At 37.9% G+C, this 12088-nt stretch overlaps 1 protein-coding gene across 1 annotated transcript in view; it reads right to left on the bottom strand.

Moving 5' to 3' along the window:
* The window catches only part of LOC100662780 (transmembrane serine protease 11F), a gene marked incomplete at its 5' end in the record, with an annotated part of 48768 nt that extends 37040 nt beyond the window's left edge, over nucleotides 1-11728 (bottom strand). The window contains 2 exons of the mRNA XM_010595728.3: nucleotides 919-1037; nucleotides 11524-11728. Coding sequence (XP_010594030.2) covers nucleotides 919-1037; nucleotides 11524-11728 — 324 coding nt within the window. The remainder of the gene's footprint in view (nucleotides 1-918; nucleotides 1038-11523) is intronic.
* Nucleotides 11729-12088: the final 360 nt, after the last annotated feature.

The raw sequence follows: 12088 nt of genomic DNA, 5'->3' as shown, positions 1-12088 counted from the left end.
CACTCTAATATATTGGGTTTGCTGAACAAATTCATCGTCTCCATAATAATGCTTTTCATGGGTCAAGAAATGGAGGATTAACTATTCTATTTGACTTTCTGCTATAATAGATGCATAAGTTATCAAGGAAAACCATGATATTTAAGGGATATAACTAAATTTAAGGGGTCCCTGGGTGGCACCAATGGTTAAGCACTTGACTACTAGCTGGAAGGCTGGCAGCCCAAAGTACCTTGGAAGACAGGCTTAGCAATCTGCTTCTGAAAAGATACAGCCTCAAAAACCCTATGAAACAGTTCTACTCTGCACACTTGGGGTCACCATGAGTTGGAATAGAGTCACTGGCAACTAACAACAACTTAATTTAAAATTGATACCAGGAATAAAATTAAAATATATAAAATTATATTTTATATAACTCTTTAAGTGCTTTCAAACACAAAATAAACAAAATGATACAGTGCATGCGTCAATACTATGTTATGTTAAAAAAAAAAAGATTCAGTAAAATGAACCAAGAAAGATAAACTCAAGAGTTGTAAGTAAGGAAAATATTTGTCTGACCTACTCTAATCTGCTACATATATATAATTTTTTATATATAAAGGTATACAACGCTACTCTAAATATTTTACAGATATTAAATTGTTTAATCTTCACAATCATATGACTTAGGTACTATGTTGTAACCATTTTACAAAAGAAATTGAGGCAAAGAGAGGGTGTTGCTCTTGCTAGTTGCCATCAAGTCAGTTCCGACTCATAGCAACCCTATGCACAATAGAAAGAAACACTGCCCGGTCCTGCTTCATCCTCACAATCACTGTTGTGCCTGAGCCCATTGTAGCCACTGTGTCAATCCATCAAAATGAGGAGAAAGACTCGTTCATAAACATTTAAGAATTCTGTGGAGCTTACCATTTTCTCAATCTGATGACTCCTTTCTGTAAACTCCCTTGAGGATTTCATTGCATATTTTTCTTTGTATTTGATATTTGTGACTTTAAAAGAGGCAAGGTAATAGAAAGATTTATCACCTGAAAGGTAAAATAAACAAAAGATCCGTGGTTAAATGTAATCAGTTCCTTGTCCCTCACCCTCCCCCATGCCTAGGCTTACTATAACGCAGTTTATTTTTACTTAGTACAAAAATTATAATGGACATTTTAAAAATATTGGTAGTTTTATAATTGTAGCCACCTAAAATGGAACACCCAGGCCCCAAAGTGTACTTTCAGGATATCTCACTTACTGACATTTACACATACCAAAATTTTCATACAATAGGACATGTAACATATAATGGAAAGTAAATATTAACAATTGCTCCCCAGTGAGATATCACTTCACACACACTAAGATGGCTATGATAAAAAGATGGCTATGATATATATCACAATTAAAAAAAAAAGCAATTGCTGAATAAAACCCACTGCCGTCAAGTCGATTCTGACTCATAGCAACCCTATAGGACAGAGTAGAACTGCCCCGTAGAGTTTCCAAGGAGTGCCTGGCAGATTTGAACTGCTGACCTCTTGGTTAGCAGCCATAGCACTTATCCACTATGCCACCGGGGTTTCCGATTGCTGAATATCATCTAAAAATCATTAATTTCCCCAAAGAATTGCTAACATAGGTATATAATAGCTAAACTGCATTATAAGGATACATTGAATATACTATCAATTTTTCTTGCCATTGCTATTGCTAAGCTTACTTAAAGATCTGTATTTTCTGTCTTCATTTTGTTTTTTTCCCATTCAATTTTCAGTTCTCTGCAATCTTCCCCTAACATAGCACTGAACTTGTCATTGCCAAGAATAACAGTTGTAATATCTAATGACCACCTTTTTTTTTTTTTTTTGGTCTTTTTTTTCTTCTTTAATTTCTTTACAGCCTTAATTGTGCTCCCTTGAAGCCTCATCTTTGGCTTCATGAAGCTAGTCTTCTAGTATTCTTTCTTCCTCTTCTAGTTTTCTTTCTTCCTTTTTGGCTTCTCCTTCCCAGTTACCTTGGAGAACTCTATGTTCACTTCTACCCTTAGCATCTCCAAGATTCTGTCCTTGGCCTGGTCATGCTAAGCATTCCTTCTGGGTGATCTTAACTGTGATCTTCTCAACTATCAACTATTTGTTGATGACTTCTAAATTCTTATCTCTAGACTAGATCTTTGTCATGAATTCCAATTCTGTATCAATTAACTTCAAAAGACTATTTGTTGGAGGACATCCAATATGCACCTCCAAGTAAAATAATCATTTATCTCCTCCTGTATTCAAACTTGCTGCATGTCTTATAGTTTTTATCTTTGTGAGCATCTTTATCATCTGTGCAGTCATTCAAGGCTTGGCTTCTTCCTCATTCCAATATCCAACTAGTCTTTAAGTCCTATCAATGCAGCCTATTTAATATTTTTTGAATTCCTTATCCCACCCACAAAAGCTACTTCCTACTCAGTTGATGTCTATCCTAAACAAAATGACTGTAGAAAACAAAAAGAAGCCCCCATTCATATTCTCTATCTTAATTACTACCATAACCATCTACTTCATCATCTAAACTGGATATCTTACAGTAATCTTCGGTCTCTTTCTGACATGTTATCACCAAAATCTTTTGAATCCATCCTGTATTCACAACTTCCACTACAATTAATGCTCTAGCTCATAACCTCATCATTTCTTGTTTGGAAAATTGTAACAGCTTTCTAATTAGTATCCCTGCCTCCAATTCTATTTTCCTCAAATCCATTCTCCACGTAGTAGCAAGAGTAATCTTTCTGAATCACAAATTTCCCTCAATTAAAATGCATCCATTATTCTCCATTGTCTATGGGAAGGACTCTCAACTCTTTAATATGATTTACAAAGTTTTTCCTTGCCATAGATTCTGCCTGCCTCTTTAGAATGTTCTTTGCCACATACCCCTTAGGATTTATGTTGCAAGTAAAGCAAACTGTTTGCATTTGTCTTTATTCACCATGCTGTTATCCTTCCCTGGGGCTTTGCTCATCCCACCCCTTTCACTTGAAATACACTTTTTCCTGGAATGCCCTTTCCCCACACCTCTTCATTGCTTAACTGGCTTCAGCTGTCATCAGGGGACATCTCTGAAAAATCCAGGATAAGATAGAAATTTCAAAATTGTGATGCTATAATACTCTGTGTAGAGCTGTGCTTTGCACTTGCCACAGTGTAATGATAATCTATAGATTCTAGTCCATTGGAATATCTTAATATTGAATAAATAACACAAGAAATTATTTTTAAAGTACTCCCTAAATAGTAAAAAAAGAATTTAGGGAATTAGCAATGTAAACCTGCGAAAGAGAAAAGCAGCCCCTGACATCAAGGAGCTGGCCTGGTACAATTATCTAGGCCTTGGACTTAACAGTTTCACAGAACATCAACATCAGATAAAGCTACCCTGTGACTGTAATAGACTGAGACAAAATTAAGATTATTCCATAAATGTATATGAACTCAAAAAAAAAAAAAAAAAACTGTACAAAACAAAATATGGAACATTCCCCTATTCTGGCTAATCTGAGTGACTGTTGATTCTTTACTAATTACTAATTAATTAATTTACTAATTACAGCCTCACTTCGTTGCTCTTGCCTCTAGATAAGACTTATTAAGATAACCAGTCACAGCATTATCCCAGCTTCCTGATAGCATCCACTTCCATGAGACCTCTTGACAAACACCCAACACAAGCCACAAGCTTTTAATATTACTTCCTAATAGGAAGAAGGACCCGGCAGTCTACTTCTGAAAAGTATTAGCCAGTGAAAACCTTAGAATAGCAGCAGAACATTGTGTGATATACTGCTGGAAGATAAACCCCCCAGGTTGGAAGGCACATAAAAGATGACTCGGGAAGAGCTGCTTCCTCAAAGTAGAGTCGACCTTAATGACACGGATGGAGTAAAGCTTTCAGGACGTTCATCTGCTGATGTGCCACGACTCAAAATGAGAAGAAACAGCTGCAAACATCCATTAATAATTGGAACCTGGAATGTACGAAGTATGAATCTAGGAAAATTGGAAATCGTCAAAAATGAAATGGAATGCATAAACATCTATATCCTAGGCATTAGTGAGCTGAAATGGACTGGGATTGGCCATTTTGAATCGGATAATCATATAGTTTACTATGCTGGGAATGACAACTCGAACAGTAATGGTGTTGCATTCATCGTCAAAAAGAACATTTCAAGATCTATCCTGAAGTACAATGCTGTCACTGATAGGATAATATCCATATGGCTACAGGGAAGACCAGTTAATATGACTATTATTCGAATTTATGCACCAACCACTAGGGCCAAAGATGAAGAAATAGAAGATTTTTATCAGCTGCTGCAATCTGAAATTGATTGAACATGCAATCAAGATGCATTGATAATTACTGGTGGTCGGAATGCAAATGTTGGAAACAAAGACAAAGAATCAGTAGTTGGGAAATATGGCCTTGGTGATAGAAAAAATGCTGAAGACCGAATGATAGAATTTTGCAAGGCCAACGACTTCTTCATTGCGAATACCTTCTTTCACCAACATAAACAGTGACTATACACATGGACCTCACCAGATGGAACACACAGACATCAAATTGACTACACCTGTGGAAAGAGATGATGGAAAAGCTCAATATCATTAGTCAGAACAAGGCCAGGGGCCGACTGTTGAACAGACCATCAATTGCTCATATGCAAGTTTAAGCTGAAACTGAAGAAAATCAGAGGAAGTCCACAAGAGCCAAAATATGACCTTGGGTATATCCCACCTGAATTTAGAGACCATCTGAAGAATAGATTTGATGCATTGAACGCTAGTGACCAAAGACCGGAGGAGTTGTGGAATGACATCAAGGACGTCATCCATGAAGAAAGCAAGAGGTCATTGAAAAGAAAAGAAAGAAAAGACCAAGATGGATGTCAGAGAAGACTCGGAAACTTGCTCTCGAATGTCGAGCAGCTAAAGCAAAAGGAAGAATTGATAAAGTAAAAGAACTGAACAGAAGATTTTAAAGGGCGGCTCGAGAAGACAAAATAAGTGTTATAATGATATGTACAAAGAGCTGGAGATGGAAAACCAAAAGGGAAGAACATGCTTGGTGTTTCTCAAGCTGAAAGAACTGAAAAAAAAATTCAAGCCTCAAGTTGCAATAGTGAAGGATTCTATGGGGAAAATATTAAATGACACAGGAAGCATCAAAAGAAGATGGAAGGAATACACAGAGTCATCATACCAAAAAGAATTAGTCAATGTTCAGCCATTTCAAGAAGTAGCATATGATCAGGAACTGATGGTACTGAAGGAAGAAGTCCAAGCTGCTCTGAAGGCATTGGAGAAAAACAAGGCTCCAGGAACTGATGGAATATCAACTGAGATATTTCAACAAACAGATGCAGCGCTGGAGGTACTCACTCATCTATGCCAAGAAATATGGAAGCTTCCTGTCCAACTGACTGGAAGAGATCCATATTTATGCCTATTCCCAAGAAAGGTGATCCAACCAAACATGGAAATTATAGAGCAATATCATTAATATCACATGCAAGGAAAATTTTGCTGAAGATCATTTAAAAACAGCTGCAGCAGTATATCGACAGGGAACTGCCAGAAATTCAGGCTGGTTTCAGAAGAGGACATGGAACCAGGGATATCATTGCTGATGTCAGATGGATCCTGGCTGAAAGCAGAGAATACCAGAACTGTGTTTACCTCTGTATTATTGACTATGCAAAGGCATTCGACTGTGAGGATCATAACAAATTGTGGATAATGCTGCAAAGCATGGGAATTCTAGAACACTTAATTGTGCTCATGAGGAACCTTTACATAAATCAAGAGGCAATTGTTTGGACAGAACAAGGGGATACTGATTGGTTTAAAGTCAGGAAGGGTGTGCGCCAGGGTTGTATTCCTTCACCATATGTATTCAATATGTATGCTGAACAAATAATCCAAGAAGCTGGATGATATGAAGAAGAATGGGGCATCGGGATTGGAAGAAGACTCATTAACAACCTGCGTTATGCAGATGACACAAGCTTGCTTGCTGAAAGTGAAGAGGACTTGAAGCACTTACTAACGAAGGTTAAAGATCACAGCCTTCAGTATGGATTGCACCTCAACATAAAGAAAACAAAAATCCTCACAACTGGACCAATGAGCAACGTCATGATAAATGGAGAAAAGACTGAAGCTGTCAAGGATTTCATTTTACTTGGATCCACAATCAACACCCATGGAAGCAGCAGTCAAGAAATCAAAAGATGCATTGCACTGGGTAAACCTGCTGCAAAGGACCTCTTTAAAGTGTTGAAGAGCAAAGATGTCACCTTGGAGACTAAGGTATGCCTGCCCCAAGCCATGGTATTTTCAATCGCATCATATGCATGTGAAAGCTGGACAATGAATAAGGAAGACTGAAGAAGAGTTGACCCCTTTGAATTGTGGTGTTGGCGAAGAATATTGAATATACCATGGACTGCCAGAAGAACGAATAAATCTGTCTTGGAAGAAGTACAACCAGAATGCTCCTTAGAAGCAAGGATGGCAAGGCTGCTCTTACATATTTTGGACATGTTGTCAGGAGGGATCAATCTCTGCAGAAGGACATCATGCTTGGCAGAGTACAGGGTCACCGGAAAGGAGGAAGACCCTCAATGAGGTGGTTTGACACAGTGGCTGCAACAATGGGCTCAAGCACACCAACGATTGTAAGGATGGTGCAGGACCAGGTGGTGTTTCGTTCTGTTGTGCATAGGGTCGCTATGAGTTGGAGTGGACCAGATGGCACCTAACAAGGACAAGTACCCTCCTATGAAGCCATCCTACGGCTCCCCATATTGAGGGTTCCCACTCCCCGCAATAAGTAATAAATCCAACTTGTTCAACTAGAGTGTGTTCCTGGTGATCTTTGAATGGACAAACTATTCATATTGTAAATGTCACTGAATTATTTTATTAACTTCTATTTAAAATTAAGCATATATTGGGGAATGGATAATTGGTCAGAACTGTAAAATAGTGAAAACTGATCATTTGTAATTATTGAGATCCATAGGATAAAATAATTCTATCAAATACACTTCAATCCTGATGATAAAATTTTTGCCATCAACACTGTTAATTTCCTTACTTTTGTTCTGATTTTACATTTTGGTAATTTTTACTCTCTTGCCTTTCACGTCCATTTATTCTCACTCTCTAAACTAGTATTTTATAATTTTTTTTTTCTCTTGGTGTTATCCTGGTTACTACAGTGTAATTTCCTTTACTGACTCAGTTTTGATTTCTTCATACTATAAAAACGTGAGCCTTACTTTTTAAATACATGTCCATATCATCTTAGCTACCTGTCTTTTTTTTTTAAATAACTTTTATTGTGTTTTATTTCTTTGTATCGCCGTATCTTCCACTCCATAGGGAAGGTGTGTGATTACATTTCTTAGTCCCTCTTTATTATTTTAATGTTGTCTTCTTTTATGTAATAACATTGCTGTTACCCTGTTTTAGGCTTTTTTTTTTTTTAATCTTGCTTTGTTTTTTTGGATTTCTCTGTCTGGGTTGACTTCTGGTTGCTCTGCCCAGTGTTCTAGTCTTGGGTTGATACCTGATATTATTGATTTTCTAACCAAAGAACTCCCTTTAGTATTTCTTGTAGTTTTGGTTCGGTTTTTACAAATACTCTAAACTGGTGTTTATCTGAAAATGTCTTAATTTCACCTTCATATTTAAGAGACAGTTTTGATGGACATATGATTCTTGGCAGGCAATTTTTTTCCTTCAATTTTTTAAATATGTCATTCCATTGCCTTCTTGCCTGCATGGTTTCTGCCGAGTAGTCCAAGCTTATTCTTATTGGCTCTCCTTTGTAGGCGACTTTTCGTTTATCCCTTGCTGATCTTATAATTCTCTCTTTATCTTTGGTTTTGGCAAGTTTGATTATAATATGTCTTGGTGACTTTCTTTTCAGATCTATCTTATGTGGAGTTCAATGGGCATCTTGGATAGATACCTTCTCATCTTTCACAATACCAGGGAAGTTTTCTGCCAACCAATCTTCAACAATTTTCTCTGTATTTTCTGTTATTCCTCCCTGCTCTGGTACTCCAATTACTCGTAGGTTATTTATCTTGATAGAGTCCCACATGATTCTTAAGGTTTCTTCATTTTTTTTAATTCTTTTATCTGATTTTTCTTCAAATATATTAGTGCCAAGTGATTCATCTTCGAGTTCAGAAATTCTAGCTTCTACTTGCTCAATTCTGCTCCTCTGACTTTCTATTGAGTTGTCTACTTCTGTAATTTTATTGTTAATCTTCTGAATTTCTGATTGCTGTCTAAGAATTTTTCCAGCTTATTAAACTTTTCATTATGTTCCTGAATAATCTTTCTAATTTCTTCAGTTGCTTAATCTGTGTTCCTTGGCTTGTTCTGCATATTGCCTCATTTCCTTCCTAATGTCTTGAAGGATTCTGTATATTAAACTCTTGTATTCTGCATCTGGTAATTCTAGGAATCCACTTTCATCTAGAAGATCCCTGGGTTCTTTGTTTTGAGAGCCTGTTGAGGTGATCATGGCCTGTTTCTTTATGTGACTTGATATCGACTGTTGTCTCTGAGCCATCTATAAGTTATTGTATTAGTTTATGCTTGCTTACTGTGTCATAGCTGCTTACTTTGTTTTGTTTGGATATACCCCTATGGGTTCTTTGAGTGAGCTAGCTTGATTATTTTCACCTTTGGAGCTCTGGTGTCCTGTCCCAAGGTGGCTAGAGCTGTTATCAGGTATATCAGTCTAGGAGTCCATTCAGTTTTCTTGTATGAATTCAGCTGAGTTTCCAGGTAGCTGATCATCAAGTGTGTGGTACAGGCTCTGTTCTAGAGTCTTAGAGGGGCAGAGGTGATTAGCGTATATACCAGTATCTGATTGCAGCAAGGGGTCACGCTCTGAACAAGGCATGGGGCTGAGAACCGACCCCCAAGTGTCTCTGAGGAAAACGTATCTTTGTTCCGTAGAATATGCTGGTGGGTGGGTTCTGCAGAGGGACCATGGGCACCCAAAGTTTTTGGTTGTAAGGACTGGGAGGTACCAGTTATCTTTGGACCCCTGTCGTGGGTGACTGGGTGACCTGAGTGGAGCTACCAGTCCTTAGGTCCCTGATGTGGGTAGGTGAGGACCTTGTTTAATAGCCAAAGCAATGTCAAACGTCAAACATCCACCTCTCCACCACACAGCTGAAATGGTTGAAGTCTGCCAACAAGGGTCTATTCTCCCAAAATAGGCCCACACAAGTCCACACAGAAGGGAAAGGTGCTCAAGGTCCATGGACGGTTTATGCCTGGACAGGAGCCGCTTCTGTACTGAGCTCCCCCCGGTTAATGGAGCTCAGTTATCTTTTCCCCCCAGTTGCAAATTTTTTCCTTCCCCAAGGCCAGGAGGATGGCTCTAGGTGCTCACGAGGGTCTATCTCAGGCCAAGGGACTCAGCCACTGAAGTCAGCTTGGGGTGGGAGCGGTGTGGTAAAATATGCGCAAGTACTTAGCTTTTCCTAAGAGCGCCATTCTCCTCAGGTTCCAGAAGTATGAGTAAGCTGTGTGGCTGACAGCTTCTCCCTCAGGAAACTGCGGCCGAACACTAGTACCAGCCCACTGCCGCCGCCACCACTGCTCCAGGAATGCTGCCTGAGGGCTCCCCGTGATTCAAGTCCGGTAACTCCTCCCCACTTCTGAATGGTCTCTTCCTCCTCCTGCCCATCAGTTCATTGTCTCAGCTTGCCTTTGATGCTCAGGGCTCCCAGTTTGTCACCAATATATTTGTTTCACTTGTTTTTTCGGGTCTTTTTTGTAAAGAGGGCTCGCTGGAAGCGTCTGTCTATTCCACTGTCTTGCCTCCGCCTCCTCTAGCTACCTCTATCTTATTTCCTCCTCCTTTTTTATCCATTGCCACAGTCTATCTTCTCCTTTCTTGTATTAAATTTCCATCTATTCTCAGACAACTCTCAGTTAACTGCGTGGAAGGTCCATGTGGAAGATCTCTCAAATCCTTGCGTGCTAACATCTGTATTAGTTTCCTTTTGCTGCTGTAACAAATTACCACAAATTTAGTGCTTAAAACAATATGAATTTATAATTATCTTACAGTTCTGGAACTTAGAAACCTGAAATGAGTCTTACATGTCTAAAATCAAGGTATTAGCAGGGCCAGTTCCTTCTGGAGGCTCTAGGAAAGAATCTGTTTTCTTGCCTTTTTTGGCTCTAGGAGACATCCCCATTCTTTGACTTGTGGCCCTATGTCACACTGCAATATGGTCCCACTGCTTCTGTCATCATGTTGTTTTCCTCCTTTGACCTCTTTCTTACCTCCTATAAGGACCCTTGTGATTACATTTAGGGCTCACCCAGAAATCCAGGATAATCTCACCATCTCAAGATCCCTAATCATATCTGCAAAGTCCCTTTTGCCATATAAGGAAAGATTCACAGGTTCTAAGCATTTTTTTTTTTTAAGCATTAGGACATGAGCATCTTGGGTGCCATTATTCACATTATTCAGCCTACTACAACCTATGTGATAATTTTTATGGATTTTTTTTTTTTTTTTGCTATTATTTATATTATCCCCTTACTTTTTTTTTTTTTTTTTTTGAACACCTATAGCATGGTACTGGGGAGGACTTTAAAAACAAAACCACTTCATTACCTTTTAATCCACCCGAAGAAGATATTAACAAGAATGATAACTCTAGAAGGTAACTCGGTTTATAGTTTTATTTTATGAGAGACTAAGAAATAGGTATTATCACTCTCTAAATAAAGTGGGTAGGAAGGTAAACTGGGAGTGCTGGACAGAATTTCCTCTCTTCCTGGGAAGTCTTTCAAGTGTGATTGCATTTTTTTTGAGTGATATGATTTCCTAGAATTCTAGGCAATGTCTCAGTCACATGTGATCACAAATATCCACACCAAAGACAAAGGCAAATGGTTCTTTCTTGATTTTCATTTGGTGTTAACTGGATTCTGGCTATCCATTTTTGCATATAATTAGAAATAAATTCTGTATGTTTCCTCCTCCCTGAGTCATGAAACAATCTCTTTTTCCTTTAAAAATAATGGTTGCTCTGTAGCCCTTTAAAGGTATTTTTAAGATAACCTTTCTCATATCATCAGTTTTTCTTGGGACAACTCATTGATATATTGATTCTGAAAACAAAAATATTAAACTCAACACATGATGTGATTTGTCTGTACTTTGAAGGTAATTCTTTTACTCTTCTTTCTATCTCTTTGTGTGTGTGTGTGTGTTTCTTTTGGCTATCTCTATCCATGTAATGTATTTTGCAAGCTACACTGGTGAAAATATGCAACACAGAGCTCAATTATAGTTTATAGTTTAACATCAATAAAAGTTAAATAATTAAAATGCCAATGTCATTTTTTATACAGCAGAGAATTTCAAGATACTAAATCATGGAGTACTTAGAAATGTGATGTGTATACTTACCCTCAACAACAAAATGAGTAACTATACCAATTGCAATTCCTATAATTGCTGCAATCACCAATGTGAAAACAGCTAGCCTTATAGGATCCCAAAATTGCTGCCTCCTTTGATATTCAACTTGTGGGTATTCAGGTTCTGAAAATTCAACTGGTCTGTAATAAAAAAAAAAAAGAAAGAAAGAAATAATAGGGCAATTAAAAGCTTGTTACGCTTCTATGACTTTTTCCTACTTCCTGCGTTCCTTATATTTTATATTGCTAAATGACAGTGGAATACTTAGATCCTGAAAAGAACATGAGGTTTTAATTTGTACCCCTTCTCCAACACCCTAACCACAGTACAAGTTTAAGTTAAAGCTCTACTGATATTGACATTCAAATGAGAATCTCTCCCCACTGTATTTCTTCTCTGGTGTATTGACATTTTGGAAGTTGGGTGCTGAAATACCCAGCTCGGTTAATAAAAAGTTAATTTACAAATAACATTTTCATGTCATTTATACAAGGAAGTTCTTAGCAGCAAAGTTGTATAGTAGTCTCATGAGCATCACTGGATTAAAAATAAA

Source organism: Loxodonta africana, chromosome 5, assembly GCF_030014295.1.
Source record: "Loxodonta africana isolate mLoxAfr1 chromosome 5, mLoxAfr1.hap2, whole genome shotgun sequence".
NCBI classification, from domain to species: domain Eukaryota; kingdom Metazoa; phylum Chordata; class Mammalia; order Proboscidea; family Elephantidae; genus Loxodonta; species Loxodonta africana.
The sequence above is the reverse complement of the archived record's forward strand: the minus strand, read 5'-3'. Positions and strand labels throughout refer to the sequence as shown.